At 42.1% G+C, this 15,874-nt stretch overlaps 1 protein-coding gene across 1 annotated transcript; it reads right to left on the bottom strand.

Moving 5' to 3' along the window:
• Positions 1-420: 420 nt before the first annotated feature.
• Positions 421-15,399, bottom strand: LOC135484124 (echinoderm microtubule-associated protein-like 6). Its single transcript, XM_064765268.1, has 32 exons — positions 15,132-15,399; positions 14,709-14,868; positions 14,141-14,239; positions 13,728-13,982; positions 13,500-13,635; positions 12,780-12,981; positions 12,349-12,486; positions 11,899-12,155; positions 11,538-11,750; positions 11,121-11,294; positions 10,659-10,875; positions 10,094-10,386; positions 9,589-9,783; positions 8,937-9,139; positions 8,482-8,721; positions 7,959-8,253; positions 7,694-7,825; positions 7,278-7,543; positions 6,838-7,039; positions 6,609-6,729; positions 6,410-6,503; positions 6,130-6,259; positions 5,764-6,036; positions 5,395-5,618; positions 4,988-5,260; positions 4,511-4,699; positions 4,119-4,288; positions 3,532-3,694; positions 3,097-3,200; positions 2,645-2,798; positions 1,235-1,335; positions 421-560 (listed from the first exon to the last, which is right to left on the bottom strand). The coding sequence occupies exons 1-32, from the start codon at positions 15,326-15,328 to the stop codon at positions 536-538; spliced, it is 5,895 nt and encodes a 1,964-aa protein (XP_064621338.1). The 5' UTR covers positions 15,329-15,399; the 3' UTR covers positions 421-535.
• Positions 15,400-15,874: the final 475 nt, after the last annotated feature.

Here is a 15,874-nt window from a genome sequence, read left to right as displayed (position 1 = left end):
CAGTATTTCCTATAAACTAAGAAAATCTAAAGTACATTTCTACAATTCTACAATTCAATTCAATACATAGTTACATATATAATCTATTATCGAGTTATAAATTACTGTAAAAATAACAAACAGGTATATTGAGCTATGAAAATAGCTAATCTATACAAAATAGTTACTACAATGAGGAGAGTTTTGATCAGATGTGTGGGCGGGCACTAATGTTGTTTAAACAGAGTTCAGATTACAGCGTAAACAAACACGTTTGATATGATTTAAAGTAGATTGATTCATCTAATTTTAACTACACCTACAGAATGTTTGCAGTAAATCTACACAATGCTGCCTTAATAACTTATGATAAATAGCACAGACAATGTCACATGGCCTTATCTCCATCAACATGACATGATTTCTATTATAGAAGTTATCATTGTAGGTGTTGGAATTGTCACGATGGCCTAGTTGATAGTGGTGATGTTTACAATAAGATTTGATGAAGTTGTTTGGTAATATGTGGTCAGCACCGTTATGGCAGTTCATGGGTTTATTTGCACCTCCAAACGAAGACGCTGAAAATAAAACAAAATATTAGTTGATATGATATCAAACTCACAGTTCCCACCTGAATTTTGTATTCAAAATGTGATTCCCAGTGACGGCTTCTCCCACACAGAGCATAGAGTAGAGAACCTCCCAGGAGAACGTCAGAAAACACAATGAGATAGTGTGGAGTTGTCGAGAGCATGAATAACCAGAACTGATCACAACGGGTGACAATGGTCAACGGGTTTTACCGAAGATTTTACCCATTGCTCATTAAAGTATCAAAGGTCTTTATATATAACATATTGAAACTATTTGAAAAGACAGTGGAACCTCCCTTAGCTGACACCTTTTTTAGCAGGACACTCTCTCTATCATTATTAGGGACAGTGGCTTTGGCCTCCAGTGTGTTGTTCCTACACAATTTGACCTCTGTAATCAGGACACCTCCTTATTAAGGAGAGCACTTGTCAGTCCCGAGGGAGTCCTTTATAGAGGGGTTCTATTGTACCTTATTGAAGATTAAGATCAACAAGATAAGCGACCATTTCGGATCAGGCAAAAGTTGTAGTAAGTTTCTAATTGGAAATTTTAAAAGTACACCATGGGAATTTTATGGGACGAAATTAGTTGGAAAGTTTGCATAAGATCTGATAGAGTCATCTGTGCATTATCAAGGTCAAGTACCGTTGATACTTACCAACAATCATCTCCTCCAGTAGTAATGAGATATCGGTCGTTGAACGTGAATCGGGCATTTGTCACATGAGCTGCGTGGCCAACAAACGTCTTGTGTTTGGCCTGAAAATATCATTATCAAAGATGATGATAAGAATTTAATGCAAGCAAGCAAATTCGCGGAGATGTTGTGTGATTTACTGAATCAGTCAAGGTCTGAATCACACCTTTTTAGGATTAAAGCATTAAAATATCATAATTTTTTTATTCATAACATTGAAACTATCTTCAAGCAAAGCAAGACATTGAACCAATCAATTTTGACAAGATCACACAACTAACTAAGCTAAAAAATATTTGTCAAATTGACTGTAAAGTAAACACCTTGTGTGCATGGTTTAGTGTAAGGTAAGGTGAAAGTGTGGGATCATTAATTCTTTTAGTATGTTACAAGCACAATAATGCACTTTTCAAGTACATAAGTGTACATAACATTTTCAAAGGCTATTTCAATTGGCAGTATTGAAGAGGTGACATAGTTTCAAAATACACTACAGTGCACTTCAGGTTGAAACACCTTTTTATGTTGCCAGGGTTCTGAGTTTTTGAGAGAAAGACGGGGCTATATCTAAGACTAGGTCAATTAGCAGTTTTTGCACTGTAGATTACAACATGTTTCATAATGTCGGGATAAGTCACACCAAGAATTGAAAAAGACTGGTCTTTATTAATTCTTGGTCACACTCAAGCTTATCTTAGTTCACACGAAGAAGAGATTTTAGAAAGTTACAAGAAAATACTCAATGACTGATCAAAATTTGTGTTTCAAGGAAGATTATCTGCCTGGGATTATCCGCGTCAATAGATTAGACTGATCACCACAATTCATGTGAATGTTATGTGAAGTTATTTCATCTACACAAAATTACAAGAACAATACAGAAAAACATATTTGGTCAGTCTTATACTGTTCGTCAGGTAAGAAAAGATAATCGAATCAATCTTTTTTTAGAAATATTGCATAATAGGAAAGTATAAATGTATTTACCTCAACCTGAATTGGCGATAAGAATAAAGTAAAGGCAAAGGTGAAAATAAGGCCAGAAAGAAAACATCAAAATCAGACCAAAAGGATTTGAAATTGTAGGCTACCTACATGCAGGCTTCATCAAATTATTAAGCAATACAATCTTTGTTAGAATCAGCATCACTGCCAAGCATTGAAAATGGTCAAATATTAGCATAAGCGATGTTTAAAGCAGCTTTTAATGATAGCTGATATTTGAAATGAAGCATAAGCTTAATAGTATGTGTGGAGAATTTCTATTTACAGGGTTAATTTAGACTAGACATTCGCTTCACAAAAAGATAAACTATCTAAGATTGGGTTAATAAACAGAAGTCTGTTTGAATGAATGAAAAGTAAACTTACATATTTATCTGGACACGGGAACTGGAAGAGTTTCACAAGGCCACTGTCATCACCAGTCACGAAGGCATTGCAGGAGTGAGCAAGGTTGGCACAGTTGACGTCTGCCTGGCCGGCCCCTCTAGGCCAGATACCAACAACCTCACTGCCAAGGACACTGGAAGCAAAAGAAAAACCATAAACTTCATCACGATTTTAAATGAGTGATTTAACAACGGTTCTTCTGTATGCTGAGTTGACGTTTTAAGATTTCTGGCCATAGTTGGGGATTAGTCCTTCCCAAAGAATAAAATGTCTCGTCTGTTGGCAAAATAGCCTTGTCTGCCAAACTACAGTGGTTGCATAGCCTGAGATCTTGTGATGCCTAACACACTCAAGTTCTGCTCCAAAACATATGGAGATCCTGTAAGGAGCAGATCATTCAAAGGCAAAAATGTATGGCAATTCGTTCTCACCTTGTCCATGATTCCCAGGTGATCTTCTTGATTTTGGCTGCATCTGTCACAGGGTTTCCACTCGGCACTTGGAACACATGGTTAACATATGCCCCAGTGCTCACCTGGAAAAGTCAAAGAAATTAAGCCACTATACAACAAGTCAAGTGGATAGAGAATGAGGTCTTCATAAATTTTTTAAAATTCAAGCTGTCCTTTTATGTCATACAAATTTTGTGACAAACCCTGTGCTCCAGTGACCTCTAAATCAAAATAATGGCATGTCAAGATTTGAGGATGACTGTACATTCACAAGCGCTACCTGTGCCCTACTGTCATCAAATTCAGTCATCATAAAGCACATCTTTTAACTACTGGGAGCTCTTTACTTTGACCCTTCTTTATAAAGTGAGATTTCTTTTTTGATGGGAATTTGTGAATTCTCGACCCACTTACTCTGATGAACTGGCTGTCTGCAGAGAAGTCCATCATGATGACGAAGCTTGGTATGCCCTTGCAGTAACCGACACGGTTTAGCGGAGGACCCTGGGATATGTCGTAAAAGTCCACACACTGGTCCTCAGAGCCCACCGCAAGGTACTTATTGTTGGGGCTGAATCTGCAGGAAAAATGTATATCAATGTAAAATGCAGCAAACTCAGTTTGAACATAATGGATATGCTGATCTCTTCAGCAACTTCAGTACTCACTCAAGCATGTGGGAGAACTCTTGACTCATCAGATTCAATGATAGTCTAATCCCATTTCAAAAACCTCAGGATTCTCCAGAGGGGAAGAGACAAGGACCTTAAGTCTTCAACCAGTCCTAGATCCCAGCCCAGAAGCATGTGACCAAGTTCCTTTATCAGCACTCTATCTGTCTACAGAGGAGTGCTCAACAGTTGATGACCTGCGCTATGGACTAGCACTGCAAATATTAAGATTCTGTTCGGAAACCAGAAGGTAGCATCTCTTGAAAAGTACTTAGCAATAAATATAATCAACAGAGACCATTGAAGAATTTTTTCTGGATTGGCACTAACCTGATGTCTGCGATGGACTTGTTCCTGTCCCTCTTCTTACTGATCAGCTTGAGGTTGTTAGCATTGAGAAGGAGGAATTCGCCATTCTTCAACCCGATCGCCAGGTATTCACCGTCAGAGCTGTAGTGAGCTGATCGTGCTGGCCCAACCCTCAGACTGTGCAACATTGCCTGAAATATCATGATATGAAATTATGCAGCGATGTTTGAACAGAAGCAATATATTTATAAAGTATGCTAGCTTCACCCCGGTACACCAGCAAGTTAAGCGGACTATATGATCGAAGACTGATATGACACTGTCAGCTAGCCCACGATAGTCAGGTTAGAGATGATTTAGAGCTGAATGGATACCTAAGTGAAGCTGTAACAAAAAGGGTTCATCATACACACCTTCGTTGTTAGATCCCAAATCCTCATGGTACCATCATCACTGGCCGTCACACACCGCTCCATCGTGGGGTGGACAGCCAGGCCCCAGAGTTCACCCTCGCTGTGGCCATGCACCAGAGCCTTGCATGTACCATTCTTCTCTCCGATCTCATACAGATCACTATCCTTGGTTCCTACTAGGATCTTACCCTGGAATAATTTGAGTGTAAAAATTGAGCATATTCAGGGTGTCAACTAAAGATACAAATAAAAACAATACGCAAAATCGACAGCACAGGACAACAGAAAAGTTATCATGATTCATACAAAAGAATTTCTGAGAGACTTTCCAATTTTATGAGCTTTCAGTTCAGCTCGGCATGAAAAAAGGACATTATTAGCTCTGGAGAAACTCATAACATACACTTGAGCTGTTGATGAAATCTCAATGATTCCACCGAGATTTTACAAAGAACGGACCCTCGCGTTGTAGCCTACCTTTTCCCTGCACACGCTCTTGACCACAGTGATGTCATCCTTGGTGTCAATATTGAAGGCCCTGCATCTCTTCATCTCCTGATCCCATAGCTTCACCGGGCCACCGTCCTTGCTCCTGCGCTCCTTCCCGCCCGACACGATAAGGCCGTCACGGAGTGTCGTGTACAAGCAGAAGACCGGCCCAGTGTGCACCTTGTGGATGACTCGGGCTAACGTGTTGTCTTTCCACAGATACACATCTCCACTCATGGCACCAGTAAATGTCACATTGTTCTGAAAAGTTTGAAAAGACAAAAATGATTGGTATGTATCATTTCAATGTAACTCTTCAAATGAGGAACCTGACCATGCAGTTATACAGAGGAGTGGTTAACTGAGTCAATACAACGGAATCTAAAGACACTTACTGCTCCAAAAGCAACACACAGCATTGTCTGCATCTTTGCTGGGTCTCCACTGGCTGTCACAACCTCACCAATCACTCCCTTCTTCCCGACAAGTGTACTGCCGGCAACTGTCCAAAACTTGACATGTTGGACGCCAACTGTAACGAAATGGCTGTCCGAGTCGGGACGGAATTCTGCGTGGAATATTCTGCTTGTGTTTCCTGGAGCTGACGACACTTTGGCACCTGGAATAAAAGTTTGAAAGATTTAGAGAGAAGAAATTATCAACAGGGTAAATTTCCTATGACAACACTATGATTTTTGCCAAAACAATGCAATAACAGCCTACTGACCAATAAACTAATGACAGATAATCAACCTCGTGCCTACCTTCCTGCCATCTCCACACAGCAACGGAGTTATCATCATCAATGCCAACTGTCAGCAGCAGTTTGCCGCTGCAGGAGAAGTTTACGGCACAAACACCCTTGGTATGGAAGCCCTGCACGATGGACAGCGTCTGCTTGCTTGTCGCATCCCAGATATTCACGGCTGGAGTTTTGCCAATCTGGCCCGTTGCGATGACGTTCTTGAACTTGGGATGTCTGTTGACAGTCAGGCAGATGATGTCATCGGTGTGCTCGGTGTAGAAACTTTGAGTGCCTGGGGAAAAAAGAAGTCACTGTTAGAAACCTAAACAACACAAAGGGCAGAACAGTGGAAATATGACCCAATTAGCAGACGCCGTAAACTCACCATTTGCTAAATTCTGTACAATACAGGCACCGGCTGCGTGGTAGACGATGTCAGCCCCATCGTTGATATAGTGCATGTTGTTCCTGCAGTCGAATCCCCTGTAGCCAAACACATGTTCCAATACTAGGTCCTGCAACACGCAAAACAAGTTATCACAGTGAACCTCAAAATTTCTGCAGACGATTCACAAAAATGATTTTCTTTTTAAAAATTTCGATTGGAAATACCTTTGAAATTTCATGATCTGATTATTTTATTGAAATTTTGATTGCAGACTTACAGTGATAGGCTGTGTCCTCTTCTTCTTCTCACCAGCACCCCCATCACTCCTCTTCACCTTCGGCGGCACTGGCGCATTCCGACTCACTGCCGGTCTGAAAACATTGACATAACATTACCAATTCGTTTCATCAAATGAGAACTGAATCTTGTCAAGTACAATACAAATGAGAATTCAATAGTTCAAGATAAAGACTTACTTTTGTTCAACTTCATTTTCCTGCAAGTGTGGTTTGATGCCATTCGTATCCCTCACCGGGTTGACGTAAATCTTCTTGCTGTAGTCCATGTCCTTCTCTCGACATACATCGCTGTCATAGCCTGAGAAATTGGAAAATAATTATCCTAAAAATCTAATTCTATTAAATCTAGGGAAAGCAAGAACAGAACGCCATGACCTCGACCCAGAATTAAGTGGCCTTGACTTACCTCCTTCCTCTTCTGATTCCATATCGGAGTCATCACTGTCTCCACGAGCAGACGCCCTCTCGCCTACACCAACATGTGACCACACCATCAGTGCTGTATCCGCACCGCCCACAGACACCAGATATCGGTCGTCACTGGTGAATCGCACATTGGTGACGTGAGCACTGTGTCCGACATACTTCTTGAATTTGGCAAATTTTCCCTGGAAGGAGAGAGTGGGAAGTTGAAGATAAAGTGTAAGTTCTATAGTCAACCAATGCAAGTGTCAGCAGACGCAATCTCACTTTCAACTCTATTCAACAGCCGATTGTACATGCTGAGGTTGAATGTGATAGTTCCTTCCCTTTTGGTGACCATCACAAGCAAAATTTAACAACATATCATTTTGACCAATCATAAAATGTCACCTAGAAAAAATACACAAAACAAAATAAACCTACCAATGCTGGATAGTTGAACAGTTTTACGAAGCCGAAGTCATCCCCAGTTGCAATGAGACGTCTGTCTTTGGTAACTGATGCAGCATTCACATCAGTGACATCACACTTCGGTGGCCAGATTCCCTCGCAGGTGTGACCAAGGACGCCGGTCCAGGTTGCAAACGGATGCTTCTCAAGCTCTGCATTCCGTATCGTCTGCCTCTTGCCACGTGGAGCCTCGAAGAACAGCTGCTCTTTGGCGCCAGAATTTGAAACCAAAAGTTTGCCTGAAAAAGTTGAGTATGCGCTATTCAGATGCAGAGAATACAACAAGTCTTGGAATTGCACCAGTGGCATTCTTAAAGTTCATGTGGTGCGTTTGACAAGAATCTAGGCTATTTAGAAACTAAGCCACAGAGGAAGACTTTATAACTTACCTTTTGCATCCCAGTCAACATGTGTGATGTAGCTGGAACTGCCCTTACACACACCAACCCTCTTACTGCTCAACACATTGTAGATGTCAACAAAGTTGTCATGGGAGCCAACGGCAAGATACTTTCCCAAATCTAAAAGCAAAATACAATCGGTACGGTAATTATCTTCAGATTTTTTTTATCCAAAAATTTGTGTTACCAAAAGAGAAAGTGACTAAAATTGCGAGGATATAGAACTCATCTAGTTGTGAAAATGGAAACTTACCAGGTGAGAACTTGATATCAGAGATCATCTCCTTCCTGTGGTGGAATTGGACGATATCTTCCAAGGTGTCAGCATTGACCACGACAAAGCTACCATCGTTAAGTCCGACAGCGATGACCTTTCCATCAGGGGAGAATCCAACAGCGCGTCCTGGCTTCTTCATCACTTTGCAGTTGAGCATCTTGTGTTCTGGGCCAAGGTCCCAGATTCTCAAACTCTTGTCATCGCTGACAGTGGCGCAGATTGCCTTGCTAGGGTGGGTGTCCAGACCCCACAGTTCTAGCTCTTGATGGCCCTGCAAATGGATGACAACGTGAGCAACATGGAAATTACTGATCACTGCTGAGTAACACTAGAAACAATCGAAGCCAAAGGCCAAAATCATTTTCTACAGCCATCATTTGGATGAAGTTGAGATTCATTGGGCCTCCACAGCAGCATGCCAAAAACCACAGTAATACATGTTACCATCAAAAAGTAAACAACCAAGATGAAGCAGACACTCAATGCTAGAAGTTATTACCTGAACAAGGACATTCATTGGCCCAGTCTTGGCAATCTCTAATATCTCGCTGTTGGTTGTCCCCACTAGGATGTGACCATGGCCAAGAACGACTGCCCTGATTGAAGGACTGTCCACAACCAAGGTGCCCCTGCTGCCCGGGGCAAGGGAAGATCTCTTGATGCTGTAGGTCTTCAGGCACTTCTCGAAAGGTTCGTCCCACAGGCCAACAATGCCGTCTTTTCCTCCTGTGACAAAACCCTGTAAAATAAATTAAATTAAATTTTCATCAGAAGTCTTCAGCACAGGTGCCTCCACCTCTCTCATGAGATGCATCCTCACCAACCAGAAACACTCCCTCATTTCCCGTTACTTGCTTCGAAGGCTGACATTGAGCTAAAAAGGACGGATTCTAAAAGATTCTCCGAGTTATCCTTGGCTGCAGAGTTCTCAGCTGACCTGATACTAATATTTACCTTATCCAAGGAGTGCATGGCAAAACAAGGTCCTTCATGAGCCTTGACAGTCCTGGCGACCACATTTCCCTGCCACACGTAGACTTCACCATTAGCGCCACCTGTGTAGCACGTATCGGCATCTTTGCCAAAGGCGAGGCACAGCATGGTGTCTAGCTTGGCAACATTGCCAAATGTGCCACGATTGGATGTGAAACCACCACCTGCAAGAGTGAGTATAATATTGTGTCAACAACTCAGTTGTAAACCAAAAGAAATAAACTACAGCCTTCCACTTCAACTGAAGCATTGCTTAGCCTCAGTTATTCTCAACTTTAGCGAGTCTTTGGCTGCTATCAACAGGTCACTCAATTCAAGTCACAGAGACTTTGCCTCAGCTCTATAGATCTTCTCCAGGTTGTGCATGACTGGCCTCTGCATCTTTCACTTGAGGTGCCAGCTCAAGGCTGGGTAGCTGCGTCTAAAACTTTGCCAGTCCACAGGACATCTTCAGGTAAGACTGACAGATGAAAATAAATATACTGAAATATGGTGTGGAGGATGTGCACACATTGGGCATAGCCTACTTCATGAACAGCAAATCTACAAAAAATGCCACAGAGTAAAATGGGTGTCCATCACTGAATCATGCTGGCAAAAAAAGCCACTTTACCTGTCTGAGTCCAGAACTTGATGTGTCTGACCCCGACTGTGATGAGCCTGTTCAGGTCATACGGATTCCACTTTATCACGAAGATCTTGTCCTTGTGACCTCGAGTCGTGGCCAGTTTCTCTCCCTTCTTCCAGTCCCACACAACAATTACATGGTTGTCGTCCAAACCAACACTTGCAAGCTTTCGACCATCAGCTGAAAATAGCAAAAGAATCATGTCTAGGCTGCCTCTCCATTTTCACCAAACACTCAGCTGGCATTCAGGTGCCAGGCAAATAGATCCACTAGTGAATAACCTGTTAAAACTGGTGTAGGTCCTCATTCCAGACTCCATGCCAAATGAAACAAGTAGGACTATTTGCACATACTGAAAATGGTTAAGACTCTACCTCTTTGCCAAAAAAGGTCATGAGTCATTCTGCCAACTCTGTAAGACAGAGCAACAGAAATCTTTTGACTATGAACTAAACCACAAGGCTCACGGTGAAGCAAACAGTATACAAACCTGAGAAATCCACAGCACAGATCCCACGCTGGTGTTCCCCTTTCAGTATCGAGACTGTCTTCATGGTGGTAAGGTCCCAGATATGGGCAGACGGGTCTCGCCCAACCTGCCCGGTGGCAATCAGATCACGGGTCGGATGGATGCACAAACAGAGGATGTCATCAGTATGCTCGAGGTAGAATTTCTGTGAGTGGCTTTCTCTGTTGTAGACGATGCCAACAGCTGCGACATGGTAGACAATGTCTCCGTTCTGAGTATAGAAGAGGTTGTTTCGGCAGTCGTATCCTCGATACCTAAAAGAAGAACAAACATGCGTGAGGGAGAGAGCAGATCACTTTTTATGATTCTAGGAAGGCACATGCGTTCTCACAATGAGAAAATTGGTGGACTTTAGGTGGCCCTTCAACCCATCTTCAGGTCTGTTCCCTGAAGTAACTCAAGGCATTCCAGTTAATGTTACTTTGAAAGAAAGACATCATCGCCAGTGGACTTGCTCAAGCCAAAAGGAATGACAATATTTTCTAAATCGTCCGAAGTTACACTACATCCAGCCTGAGAAACATACCCATGAACGAACTCCAGCTTGAGTCCACTATCTGGCGGTGAGTTCCTCTTCTGCCCAGCTCGCATCTCGCTCTTCATGGACTTTTTCAACACCTTCATGTCCTCCTTATAAACGTCTCGATCATAGTTCTTCTGTTTCTCTGCCTCCAGGTCAGAGTCCAACTCACCGACATCAGAAACATCAGAGTCACTATCTTCACTGTTTGAGTCCACATAGGCTACAATCAGAATGAAAGTGCTTCAGTGTAAAAAACTTTTTGGTGACCAGTACTCCACATGGAGCAACAGGGTTCAAGTCAAGCAAATTACTGTTTCAAGCGTCTTTTAAGTTTAATGGTGTCTTCAGTAACTTCTAAAAGACAGGTACACTTGGAAATCAATGTCCATTGACTCGACATGGCCCAATGTAGGCCTGAATTTTATTATAAAAATTACAAAGAAACGGTTCTTATTTGATACATACCATTCGTTCCGATAGCTTGACCATCATCGTCCCCTGCCATTCCTTCTGGGACGAACCGCCACTGGAAGACGGCATGATCGCCACCACCAGTTGTGATGACTCGTTGCTTGTCATGGGAGAAGCGCGCATTGGTCACGTGGGCTGAATGTCCAACGTACTTCCTGAATTTGGCACCTTAAGAAACGAAACGAACACAATTAGTTCAATTGTAGATTTGATACACAAGTATCTACAGAAAATCTTACAAACTGTGCCGAAAGAAATATCTTTTCCACCAGCCCATAGGCATTTACAAACTTATAAATCAAGATGTGCTGTTAGGTATATTTGAGTAAAGTTTTACAGCAAATCTGGTAACTTTATCTGACCTAGTTTTCTCAAATGACCTGGATTCTCACTCAATGTATCTATTCTCACCTTTCTTCAATGACGGAAACTTGAACAGTTTGACAAGTCCGAAATCGTCTCCAGTGACGATGCATTCACTTCCAAAGAAAGCATCTGTAGCATTGATGTCATTCGTATCGGTGTACTTCTCCCAGATTCCATTGACCTCGGGACCAAGGACACCGGTCCAAGTCTGCCAACGGATGTTCCTGATTTCCTCTTTAGCAGTTACTTGTTTGCCAGCTGAAGAAACAGGACAGAGATTATCGTTTGATTAGACCGGTTACTTAGGTGCAAAGAAACAGCTTCAAAATGCAGTAAGACTGAACTAACATTTACAGGACATGGCCAAAAACTCCATTGATGAACATTACAGCATCTCGCTACTTACTTGGCATCCTGTAGAACAGCCTCTCCCCAGCTCCACTGTTTGTCTGTATAAACTTGCTGTCCTCAGACCAATCCAAGTGAGTGATGAAGCTTGAGTTTCCCGTGCACTGGCTGACCTTCTTGTACATCTGACCAACAGCATAGATGTCAACAAAATTATCATTGGAGCCAACAGCAAGAAGCTTTCCGTCAGGAGAGTATTTCATCTCGTGAATGACCTCCTTCCTGTCCTTGATGTGGATGATCTCGGACAAGTCCCTGAAATATTACCAGTACAAAGTAAGTTTTACAGCACCTCATTCCACAGGTCAACTTTTCAAACTTTTGTTTCTTTATGAGAATTAGCGTCATCTCTTTGTTCATACCAAAATGGCCACACCAAGTACAGCTATTAAAGAGAAATAGGTCCATTGTTTGGAAAGTATTGCATTGACCTGTCAGATTTACTTACTTTGTTTTCAATACAGTGAATGATCCATCAGCCAAGCCGGCTGCCACATGTAGTCCATCCTCACTGAAGGCACAGGATCTGATGTTGTGGTCAAGTGTCGTTCTTGAGAGAGGTGCCTTGTCACCCATGTGCCACAACCTGCAGGAGGAAACAACATGTAAATGACAAAATCGAGACAAGACACTGCGTATTTGGTAATTTCTTTAAATGACACACTAAAATCTTCAGCCAGTTTACAAATTTTTTCAATGGTACAGTCTATCATCATTTCAAGAACTGTTTCCAATTCTGTACGTTTAGCTTTAAAATCGAATACTTTTCAAATGGTGAAATTCTTATTTTCCAATCAACTAATACTCGCAGATATATAGTTCCAGACTGATAGCTAACTCTCCAATGAGGACACAGTTGATTAGGCCTTTCCACATTACCTCAGCGTATGATCATCGCTCCCAGTCGCAAATATAGGTTTCTTGCTGTGAACTGCTAGAGCCCAGAGTTCCCCTTCAGCATGTCCCTGGACCAGGCACACAGGCTTCTCTCGCTCCCGGACGCCAATTTCAAATATCTCACTGTCCTGTGTCCCACAGAGGATCTTCTCTCCTCTCCAGCAAACACTTCTTACAATCAGACCTGCAAGACATAGATTTATCTATTAATTACCAGGGCAGAGACAAGCATTGGACAGTTCAAGAGTCAGTTAAAAACGCTACTTTTTCGACAAGTGGAGAGGGGTGCTTTGAGCGTGGTTTAACCGCGGAAAGGCGCGATACAAATGACATTTATTATTATCATCATATCATCATACTCATCTGTCTTCCAGTTACTGCAAATAAGGCACAAAGTGAAGAAATTAGATGCTCTAACCAGCACAAAGCCACTGATGATTGTGAGGGGTGTTTTAGTCCAGCTTTAAGTTGTAAGACTTGTGATATGAACATCTTTGGTTCCATACTTGACACTGAAACTAATTGTGACCATGGGCAAGTTACGGACTCAACCCCCAGGCCAAGATAATTCTGATATAATTGACACCCAACTGTTGCAGCACACAACAAATAATCGCAAGGGAGTAAGCAGAGGACAAGAGGGATAGAGATAGTCAATGTGTCCTGCTAATACAAAAAGCAAGATATGACTAAATAACTGACCTTTGTAACCTTGTTCTGTCTCGGTCAGATCTACATTAGTCAGCTGTTTGAAATCAGAGTCCCAGAGTTTTATCGTCCCGTCTTTGCCACCAGTCGCATAACCTTCGTCTGTGGCTTCCATTGTGAAGATACTTCCCTGAAAGTCAAGTGACACAGAGCTCATTAGAGATTGTCCATAAACTTTTTTGTAAAGCATGTCTTTTCATCAATTGAAACAGTTTGACTTACAGCATGAGCACCTCCAACAACCCTCATCAGGGTGTTTTCCTTCCAGCAGTAGATATCTCCACTCAACGTTCCAGAGTATGCCATATCATCAGGACCAAAGGCCAAACACAGCTGGGTCTGGATCTCTCCAACCTTTCCAAAGACACCCTTCTTGGCAGTCAGGGCATTACCGCACAGTGTCCAGAACTTGATGTGCTTCACACCACAACTTGCAATAGAGTTCTCCTTGTAAGGGTTGAATTGGACATCAAAGACCTGGAAAATGAAACATAGCATTCACACAGGCTCTACCTGTTGTTGGTCTTGGAATCATGAAAAAGAGCTGTGCATGTGTGCACTCTACCTTGAGATGAAGTCAAGAGATTATCATTCTTAAATGTATGATATTAGTCAAGGCCATGAGGAAAACTCACCCTGTCTGTATGTCCAATAGTTGTGGCAATGATTTTCCCCTTTCTCCAGTCCCACACATTGATGGTGCATTTTTGGTCAAGTCCTACACTAACAAGCCTCTGAAAATGAAACAGTTAAACATATCACTCATTAAGTTATAACTTAATCTGTATGGGCCGAATTTACGAAGTGTGTGTTTAAGAGTTAGACGCGTGTAAATTCTACATAATCAGTTTCAGGGCCTAATGCGGTTTTCATGAAGAAACCCTGCAAGGCCCTGACTCTGTCTATTCAGACATTAAACGCTGTTTTAAGCTAAACACCCTTGGTAAATTCGGCCCTATGTCGGTTGGACTTAATTCAAGCACAACTCGTGTCTCCAAAATGATTTTTTCTTCATCTCCTCTTTCAATCATTCAGAAGAAAATTCTAACCTGGAGCAGCTAGTTCAAGTTTGATCTCTCTCTTCAATAATCTACCTACAAGGTTGTCATACTGAGTTGCTATACCACTGTCCCTTGGCTGACAAGAGGGCTTGGAACAACTCTCCTTTTCAGTTGTCAGTTATTCATTTTGCTTATAACCTACCATTCCATTTTTCTCAAATGACAGTGCCCCAACTCCGGCCTCATGGCCATCTTTCAAAATGGACAGAGTCTGCATGGATAGTGAATCCCACACACAGATATAGGGCTTCTTTCCAACCTGTCCTGTGGCCACAAGGGTGCGCTCCGGATGCAATGCCAAACTGAAAGAAGGATCAAAATAACATTTATACATGAAACTTAAAACTGACCCCCCCCCCCTCCCCGAAGAGGGGTCAGAGCTGCACCTCAGTACTGATGATTGACAGTTTTATTCTTTAAAAAAAACCAAGGAGGAGCTAGTGCTTAGCAACCACAGATTTGGCTGCAAAATCATGCGAATCTGAAGCAATAAAAGCTACATTAGGAACCCATTAGCAAGTATATTAAAAAGACCAGAAAATGCAGAGGCTTGTCCAGCACACACCTGACAATATCATCGTCATGGCCCAGGTAGAATTTCTGCTTCCCATCATTGCTGTTGTAAACAACTCCAACACCGGCTACGAAATAGACCACCTCCTTCGCCGCCGTGTAGTACAGGTTATTACGGCACTGGTGTCCCCTGTATCCGTACACCCATTCTAAACGAAGTTGGCTTCTAGGTGCCGTCTTTTCAGTCATTTTGCAGTTGTTTTTAACTCAGAATGGACGGAAAATGTTTGGACAGTTTGGGAAATTATTCTTGACTGGCATCCGCCATATTGAAACAAATTGGATTTCTAACCACGTGATAGTCACCTGTCCAATTAGATTAGCGATATGGTTCCGGAAGACGGCGCTCCGAAATAAGCGGAACGACAAGCTGAAACAAGACCATGATCAGCATTGAAGCGTGCAAATATCTTGATAAGGCTCGGTTTCCCTTTCACTCTTTTAGGGCATAAATATCGAATGAATAAACTAAATGACACTAATGTAAATAAACATGATGACAACGTCTTCCCCGGGAATTTTGAACCTGCACTGAAAAGAAAAGTTGGCTACAGATTTTAGGGTGGGCTTCCTACTATTCAGATCTTTCATATTGTAGCAGCTACTATCAGATTGGTTGTGACATGGTCTCTACAGGGAGACATACAAGACATTTGTCTTCCCAAATCAAATAATTGCTTGATGTGAATAAGACATGGTTTATTATCAATGACACTACCGCAGCTCATACCAGAG

Source organism: Lineus longissimus, chromosome 3 (genome assembly GCF_910592395.1).
Source record: "Lineus longissimus chromosome 3, tnLinLong1.2, whole genome shotgun sequence".
In the NCBI taxonomy this organism is placed as follows: Eukaryota; Metazoa; Nemertea; class Pilidiophora; order Heteronemertea; family Lineidae; genus Lineus; species Lineus longissimus.
The sequence above is the reverse complement of the archived record's forward strand: the minus strand, read 5'-3'. Positions and strand labels throughout refer to the sequence as shown.